The sequence below is a fragment of the Mus caroli genome, chromosome 15 (genome assembly GCF_900094665.2).
Source record: "Mus caroli chromosome 15, CAROLI_EIJ_v1.1, whole genome shotgun sequence".
In the NCBI taxonomy this organism is placed as follows: domain Eukaryota; kingdom Metazoa; phylum Chordata; class Mammalia; order Rodentia; family Muridae; genus Mus; species Mus caroli.
The window spans coordinates 91539340-91566873 of record NC_034584.1 but is presented as its reverse complement, the minus strand read 5'-3'; the positions used below and the strand labels follow the sequence as shown (position 1 = coordinate 91566873).

The 27534-nt window shown below is 49.5% G+C and overlaps 1 protein-coding gene across 1 annotated transcript in view; it reads left to right on the top strand.

Moving 5' to 3' along the window:
• Vdr (vitamin D receptor) overlaps positions 1–25872 on the top strand; it is a 54238-nt gene extending 28366 nt beyond the window's left edge. Inside the window, exons 4-10 of the mRNA XM_021183597.2 lie at positions 3508–3638; positions 10734–10918; positions 11141–11249; positions 13272–13443; positions 21018–21169; positions 21351–21467; positions 22638–25872. Coding sequence (XP_021039256.1) covers positions 3508–3638; positions 10734–10918; positions 11141–11249; positions 13272–13443; positions 21018–21169; positions 21351–21467; positions 22638–22897 — 1126 coding nt within the window. The 3' untranslated portion in view covers positions 22898–25872. The remainder of the gene's footprint in view (positions 1–3507; positions 3639–10733; positions 10919–11140; positions 11250–13271; positions 13444–21017; positions 21170–21350; positions 21468–22637) is intronic.
• Positions 25873–27534: the final 1662 nt, after the last annotated feature.

The following is a 27534-nucleotide window of genomic DNA, read 5'->3' as shown; positions in this document are numbered from 1 at the left end:
TGATGGTTGCTCCATTCTGGGCCGAGAGGTGATAGATTCATGATGGAGAGCCCCGAGTGTAAGACCAGAAGCTTTGGAGTCCTGCAGATCTTAACTATACGGAGTTGTTGTCCTTGTTAACTGTGGGGCATTAAGTCTTCATTATGCCTTCTGGCACTGCTGATAGAATCAAGATAGTAATTATTCCGCCAAATAACTATAGCGCCAAACCATCACGAAGGGAGAAACGTCAGACGTTGGTAGGGAGGACTCTGGGGGAGAATAGCTGCTAGGGAGAAACGTCAGACGTTGGTAGGGAGGTCTCTGGGGGAGAATAGCTGCTAGGGAGAAACGTCAGACGTTGGTAGGGAGGACTCTGGGGGAGAATAGCTGCTATGGACCTCTTGTAAAATCTCACGTTCTGAGATGCTTCTCTCTGTGTGTTTGCTGTGTTGACTTAGGTGCGTGTGTGATGGGTTAGCAGGGATCTCTGGTAGGGGTGGGAGGGCAGGAGAGGCTCAGGATAGAAACAGACATCAGAAGAGAAATGAAGGCTGGGCCGATGGGCTCCGAGGGAACTTCCCTTCAGTCAAAGACTCTGGAACTGGACTGTGGTTACTGCCATGCCTGTAGCTCTGGACATCAGGAGAAACAGCACACAATGCCCCAATGGTCTGGGCTTCTGATGTCTGTTGAGTCCTCGGCTGGGCACCCAAAGTGTGAGCGAGGGGCATGACGTCAGCTTCCAGGGTCTCAAGGAAACGGATGAAACTGACAGTCTTCACTCTTCTTCAAACTCCTGATCTACCCACAGGATAGATCTCTAGCCTGGGCATTTAAGGGTTCATGCCTTCCAGAAAGCAGTGCTGTGGTCTTGACCAGTGGCAACCTTCCTGAGAGTTCTGCTAAGCATCTGCTGAGAGTCCATCAGTGTTGCTGCAAATGGCCATGTCAGGTGGCTTTGCCCGGGTTTACTTGGTTATATTTGACAAAGAGAACTGGTCTATATTTGAGGTACACAACACATTGTGTTCTCTCTCTCTCTCTCTCTCTCTCTCACACACACACACACACACACTGTGAAATGAGATAAATACAACAATCAACTTAGGTAATGTGTTCCTGATCTCACACACTCTCCCGTATTTAAGACTCCACACAGCTCCTGTGCCCTGCCCAGGCACTGAGATCTCTAAAACTTAGCCACAGTCAGAACCCAGAGGGCACTTGACACCATGTTGCTGGCAGAAGCCACCCGCTTCTCAGCCTGAGGCCCTCGCCCCTGGCACTTTATGTTTTTGTGAACTTCTTGTCTCTCTTCTGTTTTGATGAATTGGTCTCTGGCATGAGAACTGGTCAGTGTCCTCTCTAACCCCTGGCTTTCTAGAAACTGCCTCTATATTTAGCCTGGTTGCACCACCCCCGGTCCCCTTCCTGAACTAGGGTATAATTGCCAGCCAGCCAGAGAATGACAGGGTTCAGACGCAGAAGCAGCAGAGGCACTGGGCTCCCGTGGAATGAGAAGGCTCTTGTTTCTCAAAACCAAACTAGCTCATAGGCAATTAGCTTCGGGAGGAAGGCAGGGTAGGGTGTGGATCTTTAGGACAAAGCACAGAGCCAAGGTTGGGTGGCCTGGCTGCCCTGACTCCTTGTGTGCCGAGGCTAAATGACAGCCACATGCCTAAGTGCCCTGAGAAGGTGGAAGGACAGAGAATACATTGGTCTCCAAGCCAGCATGGCCTGTGACCCAGAAAACGTCCATATTAAAGAAGACACCCCTAGAAGGCCAGCTCTGGACAAGGTCCTGGTTCTGAGAATGAGGCAGCCAGCGAACTCTCTGTGGCTCTAGAGCATGAAAGGAAAACGCCATCTTCCCAGACACCATTCTTTCCTCCTGCTTCCGTATGAGAGGAACTCAGGAAGAGCTGGCTACCATACCTAAAAGTAATAATTATAATTTAAAAGCTTCATAAAGGCACAGGCCACTTCTTGTGTTTGGAGAATTATGACAACACTAAGGGACGGATGTGATATGAGCGATTCTGTCTCATTCCTGCCTCCGAGACTTCCCTGTTACTATGGTCTATGGCCCGGACCTTTCTCTCCAAAACCACTTCTGTCACAGCAACAGTGCTTCAATGAGGATTGAGGCAAGACCACTGGTGCCTGAGGAAACACAGACAGGCCTGTGAAGGGCTCTGGATATTCTGCCTGGTGTCCAAGAAGCCCTCTGCACCACCATAGACCAAAGCTCGAGGTTTTGTGGTGCCACTTTGAAAGGCACACGTTGGAGTGTGTCTTGGCACCCATGGTCTGGGAGGGTTCACAGCCAGGACTCTTAGCTAGACACCACAGTGGGTGGAAAAGAGAGCGGCCCCACTAAGACCTCAGACAAAATGCCTAGTTTTGGGAACAAAAAGGAAATGAGAATTTGCTCTGAATTAGAAACATCTGGTCTTCCAGGAGGTTTAGAGACTCGTGGGCATTTGTGGTAACAGGTGAAAGAAACCTCAGGAACCACATCGGGAAGGGGAGGGAGGGGTTGGGGGAGGGAGGGAGGGCACATGGCTCCTGTCCTGGAATAGAGCAATGTGGTAGCTCTGACCTCATTCCTGGGTAACCCTGATGGTTCCCAAGTTGTCCCCACCAAGGTGGACATTGGCACACCACTCAGTGTCTCCCCTAGCATTTACAAGGAGAGACGGGGGGTGGGGGGAGCCTAGACGTAAAGCTTCACCACCCCTAATAGCCTGGCGCTATCCACTTAGGTCACAACCCTAGCTCTGATGTTGCTCCCTTGGGTGTCGTCAGTGGATGGTACTAGAGCCAAAGTCCAAAGCCAGTAGAAGGTACTTCCTTCATTCTGGGCCCATTTGGTCTTGAGCCTTGCTCAAGGACCAGCTGACTGGGCTTGAGTTGTTTGGTTGAGGGCTCAACTTTATTGAGCGCTTTGAGTTCTAGCATTGAAAGCAGGACAAGAAGATAGAAGCTGAGCCTCAGGTCCCGCAGACTCTCCAATCTGAAGCCTCAGTTTCTTAGTGAATAGTTTCTTGACTTCACCGACCCCATCTTTTTTTGTTGTTTGTTTTGGTTTTTGGTTGTTTTGGGTTTTTTTTTTGTTTTTTTGTTTTGTTTGTTTGTTTGTTTGTTTGTTTTTGAGACAGGGTTTCTCTGTATAGTCCTGGCTGTCCTGGAACTCACTTTGTAGACCAGGCTGGCCTCGAACTCAGAAATCCGCCTGCCTCTGCCTCCCAAGTGCTGGGACTAAAGGCATGCGCGGCCACCACCCAGCTGAGGCAGTAGCTATTTTAACCCCCATATTCCAATCACTGTGAACTGCTAGATTTCAGGTGGTACACCTAGTACAGGGTAGGGCTTAGGATCACTGAGGGTGATCCAAGGGAATAGAAAATGGACATCTGAGGACCTTGTAGCCACATCTCCATAGCTACAGCCCCTGGAGGCTGTTCTTGGGACGTAGGAGCCAGAAGGTCAGCAACTCAGTGCAAAATCGTGCTGTCTCGGCAGGCGGAGCATGAAGCGCAAGGCCCTGTTCACCTGCCCCTTCAATGGAGATTGCCGCATCACCAAGGACAACCGGCGACACTGCCAGGCCTGCCGGCTCAAACGCTGCGTGGACATTGGCATGATGAAGGAGTGTGAGTGTCGGGGGTCAGGTGGGAGTGGGGTGCGGGGACTGCAGTCACAAGATGGCAGTGGTTACTGTCATCCAGGTTGCTCCTCCCAGACCTACCATGTAGCCCCAAGGACTGTGGAGCAGGGCAGGGTATGGGTGAGGCAAAGCTGGCCACAGTGGAGTTTGGAATACATCAAGGAGTTGTGGGTGAAGAAAGAACCCGTATAATTCAGCAGAGGCTGGGAGCAGCTCATCTGGGCCCCCTGGGCTGGAGCACGGGGCTGGAGCACGGGCACTGGGTCCCCACCGGAAACCCCTAGCAGTCCCTAGCTGCTTATCTGGCCCCTGTACTGGAGCACAAGCACTGGGTCCTCGCAGAAGCCAATAAATATCGGCTCATCGGGCCCCTGGGCTGGAGCACAGGCACTGGGTCCTCACTGAAAGCCCCTGCATTTCCATTCTGCTTCCTGTGCACAATGATGTCAGCATCTGTCCTCAGACCCCACACCCAGGCTCTAGGACATAGCCCATTTCCTGCCAAGCCATAGGCCTGCAGTCACTCTCTGAACCCCCTAGCCTAGAGGAATGTAAGGAAGGGGGAAGAGGCTGAGGACCCAAAAAGGCACATCAGGAGCCGACCAAAGTCATAGAATAGAGAGGATATTTCATGGGAAGAATAAGCAGAACACACTGTCGCTGGGAAGCCGGGGCAGAATCACCTTGACCCTCCTCTGTCACTAAGGCTCCTCTGTCCTGATCCCAGCTTCCAGCCAAACACTGGCAGCCCCGGAGTTTCCAGACCTTGCTGCTCATACCACAGGAGCGTGCAGGTCTGGACATGTCATTGCTGCTACCTAGTCACTGCCCCACCCCGGCCCCTGTGTTTATACTGGAGAGTGAGACTTGGAGGCCCAAGGCTTGCTAGGAGCTCTCAAACATTCTTAGTGGGGCCTGGTCTGTGCCTTGTACTCTGGTGAGCAAGATACCCCTTGAGAGAAGGTTCCTTCGTGTCTTAAGGTCCCCACCATCCAAGAATGCCTCTGGGTTCCATTGTTGGACTCAGTGGGTTGCTGTTGCTTATTCCTGAAGATCCTCTGAGGCCCAGAAAGGACAAACACCAGGACTGAGGTTGAATAACAAGCCAGTGGTTACCTGGGACTACAGCTAACTCAGGACCCTTTTCTAAAACTCCCAAGAGCTCTACTAAGTAGCAATGCAGCTCTCAAGTACCCAGTCAAGAGCCCCTGTCCAAGGAATATGATATCTCACAGTGGTGCCAGACAGACAGAAGTAGATGGCCTCCTCCAAAGCAGCTTTGGGTCTCATCTAGGTACTCCATGAAGTCTCACATGTCCCGTCTTGCCCTCAGTCTGGTGCTCCCAGCAGTGAGCTGTGAGGAGCCGTAGATGGAAAGGCCAGAGATCCGACTAGAACGGAACCATTTCTCGCAGCTCTGGAGGGAAGCGTGTTCCCAGGAGATGTAGTTCCTGTCTTGGATGGCTCAGCTTTGGACGTCTGGGCTTGAAATCCCTAGCTTAGAACCTTCCAGAACCGGCCCCTGCTCTGGCTTTTGTCCGTTAAGGCTTTGACTCTCCTCTCAGAAACAATCCCTGTTTTCAAACACTAGGAAGGGCCCTCTATACCCAGTCAGTCTTCTAGCCAGATTGGGTTGCTGGCTATTCATAGGGAAACAGAGAAGCATAGACAGTCGACAAGGACAGAAACCAGTGTTTATTGACCACTTGCTGTGTGCCAAATACTACAAAGAGAACACAAATTTTCTTCTTAAATTCTCACAGCCCCTAAGCAAAGCGTGTGAATATTACCTTTTTTTTTTTTTTTAAGCCGCTAAGGAAAGTCAAGAGGTTTAACCTGTTAGGCCTCCAGGCTAACATGATATCAGCATCTATTCTGCCCTAGGGCTGGCCTGTGGGCTCCATTCTTAGGAAGCTCCTTAGGCACTCCCAGTGAGTCAGAGCTTATTTCTTCCCCATGCTCTGCCTGGAGCCCTAAGGAATAGACATGAGAGAGCGTTGTCTTTCTAAAGATTCCTTGGACTCCTAGACGGTTTCATGCCCTTAGAATCCAAGACACTTCGTATCTGAACTCTGTTTCTTATTCTTGCTGTTTCTGAGATGGGGTCTTGCTGTGCAAGCTCGGGTGAGCCTCAGCCCTCTGCTTCGGGGTCTTCGATATGGAGTTGGGTTCTTGTGTCTTGCTACATCTGGCCAACTTTGATGTTCCACAGATGTGTATCTTGCCTCCCCAGTTTCCTGAAGGTTGATACAGCACCTGGGGCCTAGGGGGTGCTCAGTAAATGTGTTCAATGATTGGATATCCGCTCTCGCGATGCTTCGATCTCCTGAACCTCATCGGTCTATAGAGACCAGTAAGCTTAGCCTAGTTCTGATATTGTCTGTGTCATTTATTTGGGAAGAAAAGGTCATGTCTTCTTCCCTAGTGTTTTGAGGTCACCAGTGACATCATGGCATGTTTTAAAACAGTTCATGTTTGCAGATCTTGGCTTCCTCACTTGAGCCTAGGCTTCACTGGGTGGGGGACATATTTTATGCGCAAATAACTATACAAGGCTATCTCATGTCCCCCAAGGGATCTGCAAGAAAGTGGAGACAGTGGCCGATACTGACGGTTCAATGTCCCTCATTGCAGAGTTCACCAGAACCCGGTTACTAGGTTTCTGGCTTCGCTTCAAAAGCACATCCTTTAACCAGCTGTAGTGACATCTACGTGCCAGCTCACCAAGAAAATTATTCCTAAAATGCCTGAAAGGTTAACAAGCCCTCAGAGTAAATTATTTCACAAATGGACAACAAGTGTAGGTGATTAGGTGAACGGCGTGTGGTTGTCCCAAGCCAGTGTTGCCTTGTGGAGGCCCTGGATGGGAGCCAGCAAGTCTCAGATTTCACGGCTCATCCCCAAGTAGATGGGCCATTGGCTGCTAGTCAATGCAAGCAATTGGGAAGACCGATCGATCGATCTTAAAGATTAGCTCTGAACTTTAACTTATCCGTTTGTTTATTTGTTTAAGCTGAGGAATGTGTCCTAGCACACACGTGGAGGTCAGAGGACAGCAAGGGGAGTCAGTTCTCCCCTTCCACAGTGTGGGTCCCAGGAGCTGAGCCCAGGTCAGCAGGCTTGGCCAGCCGGCCCTGGCCTTTCACTCAGAGCCGTGCCGCTTGCCTCTGCGGGTGAACCCTGAATCTTCTTTCCCTTCTTCCAGTAAAACCACTGAAAAGCTCTGTCCCTTTAATGGTTTATACTCCTCAGCTCCACCTCGGACACTTTGTGTCAGGACTCCAAGTCTGAGAGACAGAATCCCCTGAGAGGGCAGTTCGGCTGGGTTCAGTCAGAGGCAGATGGGCTGTGGGCATCACCATTCACCCCAGAACCAGACTGCCCAGGTCTGAACGCTGGCTCCACCATTGTTAGCTGTGTTACCCTGAGCAAGCCACACACCTCTCTGGGCCTCCGTTTCCTCTTCTGTAAAGTAGGGTCAAGGATGATGCTTACCTTAAAGGATCGTTATCTGTGTGCCAGTACTTACCACAATTCCTAGTACATAAGAAAAAAAAAAAAAGTCACGAATTCTTCTTCTCTTCTCATCATGTCAAACTTGATCACCAGAAATCCTAGGTCCCAAAAGATCAAAAGTAATTCCAAGGCCGGGGGAGGGAGGGAGGGTGGTGCTCACCCACCACTTAAGAGGCAGAGGCAGGCAGACAGATCTTTGTGATTTTGGGGCCAGCCTGGTCTACAGAGTAAGTCTCAGGACAGCGAGAGATACAGAGTGAGACTCTGTCTCAAAAGAAAAAGACATGGGGCTGGAGGGATGCCTCAGTGGTTAGAGCACTGGCCGCTCTTCCTGAGGACAGGTTCGAGTCTCAGCACCCCCTGGCAGGACTGCCTGTAACTACAGTTCCGGGGGAATTGACCCTTTCTTCTGGCCTCTGCAGGCACCAGGCATGCATGTGATACACAATGCAGGAAAATCACTTCTAAAATTTAAATAATAATAATAATAATAATAATAATGTTATTATTTTTTTTAAAGAAAGGAAGCCATACTTCTAGAACCAAGCACCAATAAACAGAAAAACTATATAACCTAGCAGGTGTCAACAGAAATCATATCAAGTCACGCAACGACCATGGAGCATACAATTCTAGGGTTATCCTTGCGCCTGCAGAGTGTGAAGGCATCCTCTGAGAAAAGCTTACGGTTGCTCTCGTGGTCCCTTAAGGACCAATCTGTCTCAGAATCATTTCAACCACAATTGTTTAAGTCAAAGAGGCGTCTTCTATGGGCTTTCCCGTGAACCTGCGTGCTGTGCGTGCTGTTCCTGACTCCACAGAGCACCGTCGGCCTGGTGTGGTCCTCTCACGGCCTTCTCTGTGCCGTGAAAATGTCTTACATAGTCATTTTTTTTTTTCTGGAGTGACTCTAACCACTGAGCCACCCCTCCCTCCCCATGTGTCTTTTTCTGTTGAGACAGAGTCTCACTCTGAGCCATGGGCACACTCTGTGCTGCTGTGCTTGACAGCTGGTGTCAGACTACTTGGCAAGCTCCGTGGCAGGCATCCCCGACGAAGCTCTGTAATGGGACAAGAGAATTGTAAGCCATAGCCCCTGTCTTTAGCATCCTGGGCTCGAGAAAAGAAAGCCCCGGATTTCTTGTTCCTCTGTCAGTGTTTATTAAAACCTGTAGTAGCTATGAGTCTTAAAGAGTGGGAGACTTAGGTACCTGTGAGTGTGCAAAACACTAATTACGCAGGAATAAGAAGAGCTCAGAGGCCACTCTGGGCAATCAAGAAAGGCTTCCTGGATAAGAGCTGGCCACTGAAGAAAGAACAGAATACACATAGCTGTTGGGTAGAGAAGACCCAGGGGGACAGGCATCCAGAACAAGTGTAAGCAGGTCGTGTTTACAGCTCAGCAATGCCAGCATTGCCTGGAACAGAAGCTGTGTCCAAGGATGCTGAGAAACCGGGTTGGAATGAGTTACTAAGGAGCCGGATCATGAAAGGCCTTGACTTCGACTGGATTCTGGCGAACAATGGAGATGCAGAAGGCTCTAGGGAGAACAACAACACAGGATCCTGGAAGGGCTACCAGAATCTGTCAGGCTCATCAACATGCCTGTGGACGCCCACAGTGGAGACAGGATGAGCCCTGCCTCCTGAGTACCCGTCTCTCCCTGTGCCCACCCTACACATGGGCAGGAGAGACCGGACACCTGACCGTGGTTCCACAGGCCATGACCTTAGGCACTTTCTCCCCTTGGGACGCTCCTAGCCTCCTAGCTCCTTTTCCCCCAACCCTGCCTGACTTCCTAGGGGTTGAGCAAACACCTTCTGTGGGAAGAGGGTTGGCAGTTCTTTGGGCAGAGATGAATCAGCCACCTGGGCGTGGCTTCTTCTCCACACTGTTCCCAGTCTGTGTACCTTGGGAAAGAAGATTCCATCTTTCCTAAATGCTTCCCTTTCCTGCTATCCCTGTGGCTTTGATTGTCCCCTCTGGCCTACCATAGGTACTTCTTCGGCCCCACCCCGCACTGGCTGCTCTCATCCTCTCTCTCCATGAGGGGCTGAGGTCAGTGGACACTTCCTGAAACCCACAACCCGTTCACTCTCTGCTTCCAGTTCCTTCTTCTGCTCTTGTGAAATTCCTCAGTTCTGTAGGCAGATGCCCTGGCAGCTTGGGTGCAGAGCAAGTAGATACAGGCTGAGGGCCCTCGTGCCCACTCCTAACATCAGGCTCTGCAAGCCCTGGCCAGGCGGTCTGTTTGCCTCACTCCTGTGCCAGGCATCCTGCTCCCACCTGCCCTTGCAAGCAGCTGCCCAACACTGGGTGTCAGGCACCAGTGCAGAAGCCCCTGTGCCAGCCTGCAGGTGACAGAGGATCTTTCATGAACAGTTAGCTATCTACTGCCAGGTGGACAGGGTGCCCCAGACTAGGACTAAGGGGCTCCAGATGCCAGGGATTCCAAGAGGGCTTAAAACATTCCTGGTACCAATACTGGAGGACAGAGACATTGTTTTGCAGAGAATCAAAGGAGCAACGTCTTTTCGAGTTGTTTAGAATAGAGCAGATGGCTGAGTTCCAATGAAAATGGCTACTTCATGGGGGTCTGCTTAGCATTCCAGCTCCAACACAGGAAACGCCTAGCTATGGATCCTGGGGCAAGGGCAAGGACTGGCATCTAACACTGTGCCAGGCACACATCCAGTTCTCAAGGCAGATAGTCTTCTGGGATGGGTTTCTCTGTCTCCATCTCTTCCTCCTCTCCCTCTCTTCCCATCCTCTCCAATAAAGAGACCTTGGGGCTGGACAGGTGGCTCAGCGGTTTAGAGCACTGACTGCTCTTCCAGAGGTCTTGAGTTCAAATCCTCAAAGCAACCATATGGTGGCTCACAACCATCTGTAATGAAATCTGATGCCCTCTTCTGGGGTGTCTGAAGACAGCTACTGTGTACTTACATATAATAATAATAAATAAATCTTTTAAAAAATGTTTTTAAAAAGGACACTAACTACACTTCCAGAGGTCCTGAGTTCAATTCCCAGCAACCACATGGGGATCTGATGCACTCTTCTGGTGTGTGTCTGAAGACAGCTACAGTGTACTCGTGTAAATAAAAATAAATGAATCTTTGAATGAAAGAAAGGAAGAAAGAAAAGTTCCCTCACAGTGTTAAAGAGAGCGAGAGAGCAAGAGAAAGACAGAGCTTGGATGAGACCATATGCTCCAAACTGCTCCTTTTTTTACGAGCAAGAGAGAAAAAAACAAAAAAAACAAAAAAGCCCAGAAACCCTGCTGTTTCTCCAAGGCCACACAACTGGTCCTTGAGGATCTTGCCTTCCAAGTACCTACATTGTTCCTCTTATACCCTCTTCTCCCGCACACACTCACCCTTTCGCTCTAGAAAACCCGGTTGTCTCCATGATAAGGCATCGGCACTAACATGGCAGCTGGGTCCCCAGGAGCCGCAGTGTAAGGAGCCGGCCAGCCCCTTCCGTCCTGGCCCTTTTGTAGCGGAGGAAGGGTTCCTGTGAGTTTTGGGCCGTGACTCTGGACTCGCTGTCTTGCCCCCGCAGTCATCCTCACAGATGAAGAGGTGCAGCGTAAGAGAGAGATGATCATGAAGAGGAAGGAGGAAGAGGCCTTGAAGGACAGTCTGAGGCCCAAGCTGTCTGAGGAGCAACAGCACATTATCGCCATCCTGCTCGATGCCCACCACAAGACCTACGACCCCACCTATGCCGACTTTCGGGATTTCCGGGTACGTTTGTCAGCCTGTGGCTAGAACCGGGCTAGTGGAGAATTGGGTATAGCCCAGGCACGGGGAGCAGGGCTAGACGGTTGGGAAACAGGGAAGGTTCGGAGGCTGTGCTGCCCACAGCGAGCCCTTCCTCTCTCCCTGCAGACCTTTGCTCACAGAGGCAGGAGAGGGGCCCTCAAATAGGGACCTCTTTGCCAAAGACAACCCATCTTTGCCTTCCAGCCTCCAATTCGTGCAGACGGAAGTACCGGGAGCTATTCTCCAAGGCCCACACTCAGCTTCTCCGGAGACTCCTCCTCCTCGAGCTCTGATCTGTACACCCCCTCACTAGGTAAGGAGCACATCTATCAAGAAAACAGGCTTGTGGGTGTTCGGGCCCACTCGCCCTGAGGCTATAGGGGAAGTGATGGAAATCTCCCATTTCCATACTGTGTGTGGCACAGGGTCCTCTATACAGTTCCTCTTTCACAGAAAAGGGGTTGGCTGTGCGGTATGCATGCTGGGAAGAGACCAAGCTGAGGTTCTGGCTGTATCAATGAGCCTTCTTGGGTCACGCTCAGCCTCTGAGCCAGACTCTACCCTTGACTTCCTCTCTGGAGATCAATATTGAATGCTTTGCTCCTGGACTCTTTGGAGGGTGAAATTGATGGAGGGAGGCGACCTATGATGTGGGAAGGGCCTGAACACTGGGGAACTAAGCATTATGGCTTTGGAAAACCTATCGCCTGCTACTCCTGAGAGCATGGCACACTGTGCTTTCAGCCCTCTTACACATTCATCTCTGTCATCCTGCATCATCCATCCTTCCTCATTCTGCCCTGTCCCTCCCTTCTACCTCTCAACCAGCCCTAGTGTCCTCCTCATGGGGCCTGGAAGAAGGTGAGGGTGGAACTCCCACTCTGGGTGATTGTAGCCTTCAGATACTAGACCTCTAGACTCATGTACGCACATGTGCGTGAGTGTGTGTGCATGGGCACACAAGCACACACACACACACACTAAAATTTTTAAAACTTAAAACTAAAGTTTTAGGAGACGGAATAGTATTGTGACATACAGTAACAAGTGAAAAATCCCCTGCTGTTGGATATCTAGATTGGTTCCTAGTCTTTTAGTTTTTCTCTTGGGTAAATATTTATTCCAATTTTTTTCTTATAATGAATGCATGGAACTGGGATTACTCTACACTTAACTGTGAGTCATCATCTCTCTTTCTCTCTTCCCCTCTCTGTCTCTCTGTCTGTCTGTCTGTCTCTCTCTCTCTCTGTTTCTCTCTCTTTGTCTCTCTCTCTGTGTCTCTGTCTCTGTCTCTCTCTGTCTCTCTGTCTCTCTGTCTCTGTCTCTCTCTCTGTCTCTCTCTCTCTCTCTGTTTCTCTCTCCTGTGTGTGTGTTTGGGACCCCTCAACCCATGGAATGAAAAGGTCCCTTTTGTCATAATCAAGTAAGTACAAGAATATCTGCATTTTCCAACTAGACATTGGAACCAAATATAAACTTGATGCTAGTATTTGTGAAGATTGAAGCACCAAAGAAACTCTTTGTGGGTTTGTGGGTGCGCATTCATGTGCATGGTTGTGTGAGTGTGGGGTGGGGCTTACAATCACTGCTTGTAGAGGCAGGAGGTAGATCCCTGTGAGTTCAAGACCACCCTAGTTTACATAGTGAGTTCCAGGTCAGCCAGGGATATAAATTAAGACTCTGTCAAAAAACACAAAACAACAACAACAACAAAAAAAAAAAGGCTTTAAGAGTCCACAGTCACAGTCCAGTCCATCCATCCCTCTCATCTCCACCTCTTGAGAACTAAGGTTGGAGGCATACACGACCACACCCAGCAACTAGAGGCTTTTCACGCCAAGTTTCAAATTGCTTTTTAGATTACCTGCACAACTATACGTCTTCAGTAGCATCCATCTCTGCAGGCGATTTTGATGCTTTAATCTTTACAAATGCCAGCATGGAGTTTATATTTACTTCCAGGGTATAGTTGGAAAAATGCAGATATCCTCTACCTTGTAGTTCCTTGATCATGATAAAGGGGAGTGTGTTGCTCCATGGGTGGAAAGGTCCCAAACACATTTTAAATTTGAGATTAATAGGAAGTGCATGCTTTGCAAAGTTATAGCTAAGAAGGATATTTTTCCTGAGTATCTCTGGCTCCTTGAATTTACTGCCTCAATCAGCTAAAGAGATGGGGAAAGACCCAGAGGGAGCCCGGAGAGGAACAGACCCTGGGAAAGGGCAGTCACCATTGGATCCTCAGCTGACAGCCTCTAAGGCACACAAGGTTCTCACAGGAGGGCCCTGCCTGGGTGTCCTTAAATAGCTCTGCCTCTTTCCTCCTCATCCCCAGACATGATGGAACCGGCCAGCTTTTCCAACCTGGATCTGAATGAAGAGGACTCCGATGATCCCTCTGTGACTCTGGACCTGTCTCCGCTCTCCATGCTGCCCCACCTGGCTGACCTTGTCAGTTACAGTATCCAAAAGGTCATTGGCTTTGCCAAGATGATCCCTGGCTTCAGGTAAGAAGCGCTGGCAGTGCGTGGAAGGCTGTCAGAATCCCATACGGGCCTGGAAGGTGCTTGGCTGATTTCTACTGCTTCCTCCACACACAGCCTCAGGCCTGCCCCCAGAGTGCCCAACGGGAACCCCTGGACAAGGCCAGGATATACGTTCATACATGTAGCTGCCCACAGTTGTGTGTTGAGAGCCAGTCCTGACAGGAGCTCTACTGCTCGCTTCCCGGAGGATGAAATGAAATCCCTCCAGGGTCTCATGGTCACCTAAGATCTTTTTATGACGTCAGAACCAGCCCAAGGACTCCCAGCTCCTTGAAGCTGGTTCCCACTTGATTCCTTTGGCTTGCAGCTAGCTAGCCCTTATAGCATCCCTTTAGATTCAACCCTGAACATGCACTTCTGAGGCCAGAATGAGGTAGCAGTGAATACAGTGTATAGGAATTCTGGACTTGTGAAATAATTCAGGAATCCTAGAAAAATGGCGGCAGGTTCACCGGAATACATGACCTGGCCATTTGTTATTCAAATCTGTATCCAAACACCATTTCCTAATGATACTAAGCCTTCTTACCCAAATAGGTAGATATAAAGAACCTACTAAAGTAGGCATTTCACTGTACAGACTCGTTCATATGAATGTCTGCGTTTATGTCAGTTTGTTTCAATAATAATTGCATTTGGAGCTGGGGAGCTGGCTCCGTGATTAAGAGCGCTCACTGTATAATCATGAAGACCAGAGTTCAGATCCTTATTACCCACATAAAGAAACCCAGGCCAGGACTGGAAAGCTGGCTGAAGAGCATTGACTATTTTCTGAAGGACCCAAGTTCGATTCCCAGCACCTACACAATAGCTTACAAGCCTCTTTAACTCCAGTTTTGGGGCATCCAGTGCCCTCTTGTGGCCTCCACAGGTACTGCATGCATGTGGTATATACATATACACCCAGGCCAAAACACCCAGACATAAAGATTTAAAAAAGCCGGGCGTGGTGGCNCACGCCTTTAATCCCAGCACTCGGGAGGCAGAGGCAGGCGGATTTCTGAGTTCGAGGCCAGCCTGGTCTACAAAGTGAGTGCCAGGACAGCCAGGGCTACACAGAGAAACCCTGTCTCAGAAAAAAAAAAAAAAAAAGATTTAAAAAAAAAATCTAGGCTTGCTTGGTAGAAATCCCAGCATTCTGTGGCAGAGGGGATCCCCAGCAAGCTGTCTCCCTTGACCAGATACATCAGCCACCTCTAGGGCTCAGGGGACCTTGCTCCAATATATAGAGTTCAAGATATATATAAGAGATCAAGGGGGGTAGACAGTATCAACCTCTGGCCTCCATACACATGCCCACACATATGTCTATACACACATGAACATGCACACACAGACCTGCACACAGACATCCCACATATATAATTATATATTATATTATATATATTGTATATCTATATTATATTAATATAATTATATATAATATTATATATAATGTATATGTGTGTATTTACATATGTGTGTATATATACACATAAAATAAGTAATATGTATGCTGTTTATACCTGAATACCCATGCAGTGTTAAATATTCTTAAAACAGTGCGTATTGTCACTTTTAATATCTATATTGAAATACGGTTAGATCTATACTTATGTATATTTAATGTCTTCACTGTTTCTAAAAGTTCACTAGGGACATTTCTGTAAAACCCTTACATAATGTGGTCAACAAATAGGAAGAAGTCAGAAGTCAGTCAGCACAGAACAATGTGGTCATCACTTCCCATGGTAGCAGTAGCTGAGAGCAGACTGCTTCCCAAACACTGAACCTAGGGCCTGGGGTTGGGGCCTGGGAGCAGGAAATGATTGGTCAATGGCCACCTTTGGATAGAGGCTAACAGGAGGCAACTTTCATGGTCTTGCCCACCACTGTGAGGAAAAGCAGTTAGTTCTTATCTCAAGTACCACACCGTCCTCTCAACAATGGCAGTTCACAGAGCTAACACAGCACGCCCCAGCAAGTTTCTGACAGAAGACGACTGCCTGAGTGTTGTTTTATACTGCTCACCAACTCAGACTGGATCAGGGACTGACATGTGGAAGAGAAACATGACAAACAGTGATGAGGCACACGCAGTCACACAGACACACACAGACACACAGAGACATAGAGACACACACAGACACAGTCACACACAGACACAGTTACACACAGACATACACAGTCACACAAACACACAGACACAGTCACACAGATATGCACAGACACACAGAGACACACAGCCACACACACAGCCACACGCACACAGAGACACACAGTCACACACACACACACACTGCACCTTCAGCTGTGGCGACAGGAGCAAGATCTCTGTCAGGCAGCTGGGCACACGGAGGCTCCTGTGTGGAACAAGTTCTGGTTCACCCTCAGAGCCTTGCTGTAGGACGGGCCACACATTTTATTTAGCACAAGTGCCAGCTCCTTGGATTGTGCTTCGTGCTGCTGTCTGCAAACTCCATGTCCTCCAAAGACATGTTTTATGTAAATAACTGGAATCAAAACACTCCAAGGCACTGAAGTCCTTCTGGCAGCAGCTGGCTTCCATCTGACTCTGAGGACCACTCTCCTCTGGGAGCTCCATCTTTCCTCACTATAGTGTGGGAGAGGGCAGACAGGGGGCCCCTGAGACACACCCCCATTAGATGCCAAAGTTTGTTGTTTGGAAGCGGTAGAGGCAGCTATTATTGAATACATAGAAAACATCTTTAATTCAGACCATCCAACACCCACCCTTCCCGAGTACCTCAAGTTCTGTTTCCTTTCCATATCGTCAGCTCTTATCATTTACTCTCTCCTCCACCCTTTCTCCAAGGCTGAGACACTCAACTCCTTTCTTTCCTTTCAGGCCCCATGTCCCCACAGGGTTCACTAGCTTAGCGCTGGAGTCATGGCTAAAGTAAGGGACACGTGAACAGACATGGGAGCCACCCAGGTATTCCTGCAATGTGGGCTAAATGGGTGCTAAACATCCGCAGGTTAGCTTCTCTTTCTTCAGTGTGGCCTGAGAAGTTTCAGAGCAAGCAGCTTTATAACAAAAATGGACCAGGCCTTGCCCTAGTTCTGGAAGTGCAGAAATGTAGATACCCAGACCAGACAGAAAGGATGCTGCATCTGGACAGGAGCCAGCCCGGCAGCTCCCTGGGTCTGCGGTTTCCACACTAAGGAGTTGTGTTTTTCTGAGAACAGTGGTAGCATCCCTGGCAACTTTGATCTTGTTGCCCCAAGGCGAGGGAGACAGGTGGGGAGAGGCGGGACTAGACTTCCATGTGGGTGAGGGGCGTGGGGATGGGAATGAGACTCCAGCTTGGGCACAGGACCAAGCCAGGGCAGGACTTGATAGGCTCTTCTGGGCTTGCACGGCACAGTAGCGCACCCTTGGCTCTGCTCCCCCATCCTACCTCCCACCCTTCAGTCTGCTCGGCTCACCCACAAACCTCTCTCTCCGTGCTTCAAAAGAAGTGCATGGAGGAGGTGGTGTTGGGGATGCGCAGCCTTGGATACAGGTCGAGCATGCGCAGACTGCCGTACACAGCCAGAGACGTAGGGTACTTCTCAAGCCGGGCTTCGTGAGCTAAATGCCTGTAGCCTCACTTGTATTTCTGGGGACTCCTCCTCCAGTCGCAGGCTGGAGGGTGTGATGCGCCCTCACCCTGGGCTCTTTCCCATTCGGCAGTTTATCCTCCCATTCTGCAGCTTTCTTGTATAAACCTTGAGGGATTGAAGTGGATTAGAAGATCATCTCTGGCCTCCAGGGATTCAGGGTCTGATAGGAGAGATAGACTTGTAAACAATGGCTGCCAAGAGATAAGAACTAAGCTGGAAATCTGCTGGAGGTACAATACCGTGGGAAGACAGGCAGGGAGGGGCTGGCCAGACAGCCACAGAGTTCCAGGGAGCACTTCGGGTAACCAGAAGTAGCAATAGCTGTGAATTGCTACTGGGAGGAGACAGCACTCGGCCAGGCCCTGGGTTAGTACCCGCCATAGCAGAGCGAGCTCCCTTCCCAGTTTCCTGGAACCATGGTTAGAAAGTCCCTGCATTTCCCAGTGGCGGTGTAATGTGGGCTTCAGGTAGGTTTCCCTCACAGCAGTAGTCTGTCGGGATCACAAGAGACTCTGATCCTATTGAAATCTCCTGACTGCTCGTCAGTTCTGAGTAGAGCAAAGCCCTTCCTCACGGTCACTTGGAGGTGCAGAAATGAGAAGTGGCCAGGATACCTCGCGTGTTGCAACATAATAGCTACCGCCTACCTACTAAGAGCTACGCTGTTTTTCATGGGCTTTTATACTTTTTCTTAATTCCCCAAGATTTAATAGTGAGCTAAAACTCAAATGGAAGCAGTGTTAGCTTTGTTTATTGTTTGCTTAATTGATTGCTTGCTTGTGTCATGGTCTCTCACTTTGAAGCTCAGGCTGGTCTGGAACTTACTATGTAGCCCAAGCCGGACTCAAACTCCCCCTGTTTCAGCCTCCTGAATGCTATCACTATACCAGTTAGTCTTTACCTTTTTTTTTTTTTTTAATTTTTTATTAGATATTTTCTTCATTTACATTTCAAATGCTATCCCCAAAAGTGTCACTCTGACCATGCAAGTATGCCATAGCACATGTGCACACAGACCCCTCACACACAATAGTGATAGTAATGATAAATACATTTTTTTAAAAAAATTAAATTAGGTCTGGAAAGATGGCTCAGTGGTTGAGAGCACTGACTGCTCTTCCTGAGGTCCTGAGTTCAATTCCCAGCAACCACATGGTGGCTCACAGCCATCTGTAATGAGATCTGATGCCCTCTTCTGATGTGTCTGAAGAGAGTGACAGTGTACTCACATACATAAAATAAATAAGTACATCTTTTTTAAAAGCTCAATTAGCTACGGTTAGGAGCTCTCACCGGTAATGGAGAAGTCTGGAGGGTTGGTACCCTGCTAGAACACGTGCAAGCCTATGGGATAGGGACGGGCCATTGACCAGGCGCTGTGTAACAGCCTCACAGTTGGGTCCAGAGGCTGTGAGCTTGGCTCTTGGAGAAATCTACAGATTTCCAGCCACAGCCTTTCATCAAGCATGCTGAAGTGGAACTAGCCATGGAGTCTCTAATTGGAGCCTTCCAAGTGTTGTTTCTGTGTGCGTTCTCAGTCCTGACCCTTGGCTAGCCCTCTGGCCATGGAAGCTGTTCATTTCCAACCATCTATCAACTGTTTCCTGCATTTATATACTGAGACACTTATATACTGGGATGCTGAAGAAAGTGTCTTATCCTGCCTACAGGAGACTCCTACGGAGGAGTCTAGACACAGTCAGGAAAGAAAAGGAGGGAAAGCCGGAAGCAAGTTGGCCTATCAACCTGCTCCCCACCCCCAAGCCATTGCTCAGACAAGCCCAGCTCCTGACTCAGAAGATTGGCCTCTTGTCACACCAACCTGTTTATTGATCTTCTTGTATCCAGCGTTCAGTAATCATTGTGGGGAAAACAATAAGGCAGTTAGGACTTGATGCTGGCTCTTAGTAGCTTACAACAAAAGTTAGAACTGGGAGATACAATCCCAGCTCTCAGGAGGCAGAGGAATCTCCAGCCGGGCTGGGCTACATAGAAGCCCCAGTGTCCAGAATGCAGAACAAGCGGAGACAGAGGCAAGGACCAGAAGGGAGAGGTCAAAGATGAGCACCATCAGTATGTACTAGTGATAGGGAAAGAGCTAGATTGCTGGAGGTCATGATGCCGCAGGACGGCACACTGGTTTGAAGGCCAGCGTGATGGGATGGGATCATCAAAAGAAGATGTGTCTGAACCCATCTGAAGCATCTGATGGTACTTAAAACGATAAAGGGTCTCAACGTCAAGCCAGAAAACTAAGCTTAATCCATGAGACCCATATGGTAGAAGAGAAGAGATGCTCCCAAGTTGTCCTTTGCCATTCACCCACATGCTGTGGCTCTCACACACACCCCTCCACGTACACACAAGACAAATAATGCAATTTAAAAAAAAAAAATTGAAGAGTTGTTCCCAGCTGAGGCTCTGCATATTCAAAGGTGTGATGTGTAGGCATGCATAGCAATTGAATGCAGAGTGGCCCTGTGTTGCAAGAATGGAGGAGGGGGTGGCACTGGGAGCTGGAAAGAGGCCTGGAAAGACCAACCACTGCCAAGCTGCAGTCTGGACTTTGATCTTGGGGCTTTGATTCTAGGGAGGATCCCGGGGCACAAGAATAACATTGTAGCAGCATCAGGAAAGCCAATGAAAGACTTGAGACACTGGGATTCCAGTAGGAGGCTGTTGCACAAATGATGGAAGGCCATTGTCATAGTGTTCTGTTCCAGTGAAGAGACTCCATGGCCAAGGCAACTCTAGCGTTTAACTGCGGGGGTGGGGGTGGGGGTGGCTTGCTTACAAGTCTCAGAGGGAAGTCCATGATCATCATGGCGGGGAACAGACATGGGCAGCAGCAGCTCTAGAGAAGTAGCTGAGAGCTTTCCATCCTGATCCACAGTCAGCAGGCAGAAAGAGAACCACTGAGTCTGCTTTGGGCTCTTTAAACCTCAACGCCCACCTCCCCAGTGATACACACCCTCCAACAAGACCACACTTACTCCATCGAGGCTACACACCCTCATCCTTCCCAAATAGCCTCACTCCTGGTAACTAAGCATTTAAATAATAACCCTGTGGGGACCATTCTCATTCAGACCACCACAGCTATGGAAACAGCTCAGTAGATCAATTGCCTGCTTAAGCAAGCATGAAGTCCTGAGTTCAGATCCCCGAACCCTGCTTAACACCCAGTTTGCATCTATAACCCCAGCTCTAGCATCGGGAGGCAAGTAAAGTCCCATGGCTCACTAGCCAGGTAGTCGATCTGAAACAGGCAGCTCTGGGTTCAGCAAGAGACCCTGTCTCCAAACACGATGTTGGATCGAAGACATTGGACATCAACTTCTGGCCTTCTCACACACACACACACACACATACACACACACACACATACACACACAAACACACACACACACACACACACACACACACACANACACACAAACACACACACACACACACACACACACACACACATACACACACACACACAAAAACAATGGAGCTCTGAGACAGAGCAGCCCTAGTGTAAGCAGGAAGTTAAGACGCCAAGGGCTCATGAGATGCCCTGGAGACAGAATTGTCTAAGGTTGCTACTGAAGAGAACTAGACTACTGGAAACAAAGAAAGTGTTGACGGTGGCTTTGGCTACACCCTTTGCAAACCTGGGTTGTGTGCTACAACACAGCGAGCTTCCTTTGATTGTCCCTCCCTGTCTATGGTAGCTCGGGCTTTCAGTTACTGAACTGCTGGGACAGCCTTGGGTTCTTTCCCTCCAGATACCTTCTTTCCCATTCCAACCAAGCTGGAACCCCTTGATGGAAGAGCCAGCCCTGCGCTGGTCAGCCATTGAGGATAGCTCTGTCCAAATGCTAATGGGGTGCCTGCGACTTGAACCAGTTACCTGATGTCTCGCCACCTGCCTTCCCCAACAGGGACCTCACCTCTGATGACCAGATTGTCCTGCTGAAGTCAAGTGCCATTGAGGTGATCATGTTGCGCTCCAACCAGTCTTTTACCATGGATGACATGTCCTGGGACTGTGGCAGCCAAGACTACAAATATGACATCACTGATGTCTCCAGAGGTGCGGGGGGACTCCACCTCTACTCCCTCCAGCTCCCAGACTCTGCTGGGACACAAGTGGGGGTTTAACCAGATATACGGAAGGGGAGTGGGTAACAACAGGGGAGGGAAAGGGTAATGCCCAGGGGTGGTTTCAGGTTGGGTGGATGTCTCTACCTCACCCTGGCTGTTCTCTCTCACAGCTGGGCACACCCTGGAGCTGATTGAACCCCTCATCAAGTTCCAGGTGGGGCTGAAGAAGCTGAACCTCCATGAGGAAGAACATGTGCTGCTCATGGCCATCTGCATCGTCTCCCCAGGTACGGAGCCTGGCAGGGAGGAGCTGAGAGACCTGGGAGACCGTGGGGACTGTGAGGGACAGAGACCTGCTCAGAGCCAGCAGGGCAGTCTGAAGGAGGGATGAGCAAGAGAAGCGATAATGAAATGAGGAAATGCTCACTTTGCTGGGTTTACATAGCCCAGGAGGCATGTGGAGGGGTCGCTCAACACATGTGGCTTTGTCTTCTGGAGGCCAGGGTGATTCACGGGACTTTGAGGAACCAGATGAACAGGGTTCCACAGGCCATTCATAGGACTTGGGTGTTCCCAATACTCAGGCTCTGTTCGAGTGTGACCCCAGATGAACTTTCCAGTCACCTGTGGTTCCTCAGAGGCAGGGCACAAATCCTTGGGGAGTAATTGATGCTTCTGCCTGGGTTGACTTTGAAGGCTGTGAGATGTGACCCAAAATGGGGGGTAGGGGGGGCACTGAGAAGGAAGTTGTTGTGGTCTTGGAGATGTTATATTGTTATATTGATGATAAAGCCCAAAGGAGAGAGCCCTGGCTCAACCTGGACCATGTGCACACAGGGGACAATCTAGTGGCCTGTGGCCAGGAATACCAAGGCTGAAGGCCCAAGGGATAGACATAGGCTTCCCTCCTGATGTCCAGATGTCATGTGCTCACTTAATCACATGATGATTTACTGAGCACCTACTATGGCCAGATACTGGGCAAGGCACAGGGAGTCATGGGAAAAGGAATAGACTTCTCTCTCACAAGAGTTAGGGGAAAGTAAGTGTCGGTATGGACCCATCTGCACTATTATGAGAGCTTTGAATATGAAGGAGAGATCCTGCATAGATCTGGGTCACGGAGATGGAGGGTTATCAGGAACAGCCTCCTTGAGGAAGAGCTTTGAGTTTGTTCTGTGATAAGTCATGGGGAAAGACAAGAGCTGATGTCCAGGCAAAAGGGAGATCTGTTAGCAAGAGTGGGAAGTACCTGGATACCAAAGCAAGGACTGAACCTAGAGACAGAAGGAGTAGGATGAGGTAGGGACAGGACCAGATGAGCCCAAGAAAGGACTTGATCCTAAATGCAGGGGATGTCATGGGGAAGGGGGGAGATGCTGACATAGGGCACCTGTGTGGTGGATACTGTAAAACAAAGCCACCAGCATCCTGTCTTCCTCCATCCTGTGACACAGACCGACCTGGGGTACAGGACGCTAAGCTGGTTGAAGCCATTCAGGACCGCTTATCCAACACGCTGCAGACCTACATCCGCTGCCGCCACCCGCCCCCGGGCAGCCACCAGCTCTACGCCAAGATGATCCAGAAGCTGGCTGACCTGCGAAGCCTCAATGAGGAGCACTCCAAACAATACCGTTCCCTCTCCTTCCAGCCGGAGAACAGCATGAAGCTCACACCCCTTGTGCTAGAGGTGTTCGGCAGTGAGATCTCCTGACCAGGGTGGCCTGCAGTGGTGCCTGGGTAGGGCCGCTCCTCCAGGGCCCTGTGCCCAGGCCCTGGGCTGGTTGCAGTCCAGCAGTGCCTCCTGCCCCTCCTGGAGTTCAGCCCTTCCTCTGCCATGGCCCATGTCTGTCTGGCTCATCCTTTCTCCTGCCCAGCCTCACACCTGATCTCCCTTTCCTGTAGACTTGCAGGTTGCTCCTGTCCCTTGAGATCTCAGTTAGGAGAGGCTGCTGTTTATTTGACAAAGAAACTCAAGTGTGGGGTTGGGGGGAGGAGGGTAGAGGGCAGAGGCTAAAGGCAGAGAGCTCTGCCTAGGGAATGCCTCCGCCATAAGGGGCCACTGCTTGTGTCAAGGGAGGCAGGCAGAAGAGATGGGTCCATTCCTCAGGGTCAGGTACTTGTACCTACCCCCATTCCAAACCTACCTGCCTCGTGAGAACTCCTGCCCCTGGCTACAAAGGGTACACAACCTACCCTTCATCCCTAGTGTGTCCTGTCTCCTCCTGCCACCTGTCTGTGTTATTCTGACCCAGGGGAGTCGGTCAGTGTGGGGCCTCCTTCCTCTGCTGGTATACTCATGGACTCCTTCACTGCCAAGATGACCAAATACTCTACCACACTAACCAAGGAGCCCTCCCTAGCCCTGCAGTTCCCACCTTTGAGGTTTTGTTATGGTAAGTCCCCAAATCCAGTACCTCTGGTACAGTGGATTTCTTCCCCATCCCTAGAACCAGGGACCTAGAAACCAACATTGGAAAGTCCCCAGGGAATGGAATACAGGGCCCAAGCAATGAGGAGCAGGCAAAGCCAGCCTCTCAGCAGGACAACGAATGGAGGTCCATCTATCTTTGTCACTAAGCTGAGGGTTCTGAAGCCTGGAGCTACTGGGACCCCTCCTCTCCTCTATAGCTATTAGATGTGTCAGGACCAAGTTGTCCCCAACTTTCAGAAAGTCCCTAGCCCTGTTTTCATCCCTTCCCCTGCCAGTGCCTTACCACCTACCCAGGAAAGCAGGTCCTTGAGCCACCCAGGCCTTACAATTTGATCACCAAGAGTATCCCAGAAGTTATCTCAGCTTCTCCATCACCCCCACTTGGAGCAACAGTGTCGCATCCCTACCCCACTTACCAATAAAAGCTACCCTTTCCACCCAGTGGAATGGGATGGCAGAAGACCATCAGTGTCCCAGATGGGCCTCCAAGTCTGCTTTTCAGATGTAAAGCCAGACATGAGCTCTCCTACCTCAGGGGAAAGGTAGAGGGGGCAGGTCAGAACTTGTGGTACAGTGATATTGGGCCAGTTCCTCCTGACTCTTCACTCTACCACCCAAAAGTCAATGTAGACCTACGAAACAGTCAGGTGATGGGCTAGGGCCGTATCTTCAAACTCCATTTCTCCCTCCCTCAGTAGCAGCCCAGTCCAGGACTTTAGAACCCTGGTCTCATTCACCCCAAATATACTTCTTGCTGATCACGGGTTGTGGGGGTGTGGGGGAACCCATGCAGAGGAGGTTCTTTTCATAGGGGGGACTCTCAAGTGAATGTTTGACCTAGGGAATGCAGTCACACTGGAAGCACCAATAGAGGGGGCTAAGGTCAGAGGGAGCATGGCCCCACGAGCCCCAGATTCCCCGAAAATCCTGGGATCAATCAGATTTAACATCAGAAGAACTCTTAGTGTCCACCTGGCCCTATGTTTCCCAGAATTCAAGCGGAAAACATCTGAGAGTGGCTTTCCCATTTTGCATTCCGGCTCGCAGAAGGCTTTATTTTAAAGTCATTCGATCAGAGGTGTTCTCAGAATTAGACCCCCACCTGTACTGTGTTCTAACACTAAGGGTGGTGGCACCTGATTCAGAGCAGTGTGTGTGTGTGTGTGTGTGTGTGTGTGTGTGTGTGTGTGTGTGTGAAAATACTGTATATTAATGATTATTGTTACTGCACACATACACACACACAAAAAAAAAAAAAAAAAACCCTAGAGAAAGACTTTTGATTTTAGCGGCAGAGCACATTGATCTGGCTTACTACTCAACAGGAGGGAAAGTCTGAAAGTTGATAAGCTAGTTCAACTCCTTTATAATGAGAACCTGACATCACAGGAGAGTGTGATTTACCTGGGCTCTTATAATTAGAAGCATCTCCAGGCCTGGAGAAAATTTGAACTTACAGTCCCAGGCTGCTTTGTATTGAGCCTGTTTCCACTGCTCTGGTAGCTGAGCCAGGATATGAGGAAACCCTGGATATCAGCGTAAACCTCTGTCTGGGACTACCCCTTTTCCCTGGTAATAAACTCAGCCACCCATCCTAAGGAGGGCAAGCACTTGGCCTCTTTGAGTGAGACTTGGCTTTAGGACTCTCTGCATCAGCCTTGTGTGCATCAGGCATTGGAAAACCTCTGTCTTCCCAGCCCTGGCCTCTCCAAAAAACTCCACAGGCCTCCAGAGAATACCAGTTTCTCAGCCCAAGGGGTCCATCACTGAGAAGTGCCCAAAGGGAAGTCAGGGAGCTGGGAGGAAAAGGCAGCAGGACCAAGTAGGATTCAGAAGCCAAGCTGAGAGAGAACAGCATCATCTATTTTTATTCTGACTATACAAAGGCAGGGCCTTGAAAGAGCTCACACTTCCAAGGCGGAAATGGGTACCAAAATGAGAGATCAGCAAGATTTCCCAAGATAGGAGAATCCTCCTGCTGCCTGCGTGGGAGAAGGTAGGGGAGGAGTCCAAACCAGGCCACCAGAGATGGTTGAGATAAATGACAAATCTGGTGGAAGTCAGACATCATGGCTCTAAAGAGCTTCCTAAGAGACTTCCCGAGAGAGAAACAAAAGTGTTTTGTTTTGTTTTGTTTCCAGGAGCTTGTCAAATAAACCAATGGAAAAGCTTTGCCGATGATAATAAAAGATGCTCATGCTTTCATGGCGCTTGCTATATGACAAGTACCGCTGTAAATAAATGCCTCATGAAAACCAACTTGCTTGCTCTTTGTAAGGACCCCATGAAAGATGCGCTGGTTTTGTCTCCACGTGGCGGAGGGGATTCGTCACCCAACGCTCACTGGTGGTGAGGGAGGGGTGGGATTTAGACCCCCGGTACCTATCTCTGGAAGCCTAATTAATTGTAACATTCTACTGCCCCCTACAGAGTTAAGTGGTGTGACAAATGATAGGCCCTCTTGCTACCACCCTAAGGACGATGTGAAGGTTTCCCTTCAGTGATGGGGAAACTGAAGGTGCTGGATCACAGAGTGCCCCCCCCCGAAGTATTTGGCCTAATGTATTAGCCCCAATTAGGTGTGGCACTTGCCAAAGAACGTCAACAAAGAAAGCTAGGTGACTACTGGTAACATTAGCTCTTGCATTAGAAACAGTTGCTCAGCCCAGACTCAGGGTGTTACAGTAACCCCTGTGCATAAATACGACTCCATGAGGCCCAGTGGAGTGAGATACACACAAGAATTCTCAACCAAGGACTTGGAATTGCAAATGTCACTGCCAAGTCCTACCCAGGTTTTTTGTTTGTTTGTTTGTTTGTTTGTTTGTTTTTGTTTTTAAGGTTAGTTCAGAAACCTGGGAGTGTGATTTACTTTAATTTGCACAAACATCTGAAAAGTTTTCAAGCCACAAGCTAAGACGTCCCAGAGGAATGTGATGGGAATAGAGGAACCTGGAGCCAGAGCTAGGGGCCTTTGTCATGAAAAATAAGTTGACTTAGAGACAGAAAGCCATAGCTGCCTGAGGCAGGCTTGTCTCTGTCTGCGGGAATGTGAAACTGAGAAACAGCTCGGCAAATCCTTAGTGTGCTCAGAGATCATGCAGGAGAACACACAGTCTGGAAAACGTCTTAAAATCAGATCAAAGCAATTTTGAGTTTTCACACTCCAATCTTCTCCTTTGTTCTATACCTGCACTGTTGAACCACATAATTTCTGTTTTTTTTTTTTTTTTTTTTTAAAATATGGTTTCTCTGTGTAGCCCTGGCTACTGAACTCACTCTCTAGACCAGGCTGGCCTTGAACTCATGAGATCGGCCTGCCGAGCGCTGAAATTAAAGTCATGCATCAGTATGCCATGCTGAATTACTTGGGAGGTAGAGGCAGGCGTATTTCTTAATTCGAGGCCAGCCTGGTCTACAGAGTGAGTTCCAGGATAGCCAGGGCTACACAGAGAAACCCTGTCTCGAAAAACAAAAACAATCAAACAAAAGAAAAATTGAAAATCATTAAAAGCAAAGGAAGGAAGAAGACACCCAGGAGCCTGCCCTAGCCCTGCGGTGGGCACCATTACAATGAGCACATATTTGATCGGGAGCTGGGGAAGACGGAACACACAATAGAGAGAAGGGAGAGAAGGCTAAGCTGAGAGGTGTGGGCACTGTGGAGAGAGGTGGAACTGGAGATGCGGTGGTGGTGAGGAACGGGCAGAAATGAGAAGCTGTGGTAAGGTCCTGCTGCTGTCAAAGGCCATGTCTGGGTCCATGGTGCTACTGCAGCAGCTGGGGTCTCTAATGATGTCCATGGTCCATGCTGCCGCTGAGGGCCATGTGGATGTCAGTGGGCTGGGCTGACCATGCCTGAGACCATGGTGATGACTGGAGGCTATTCTTATACCAGGAGCCAAGCTGATCTCAAT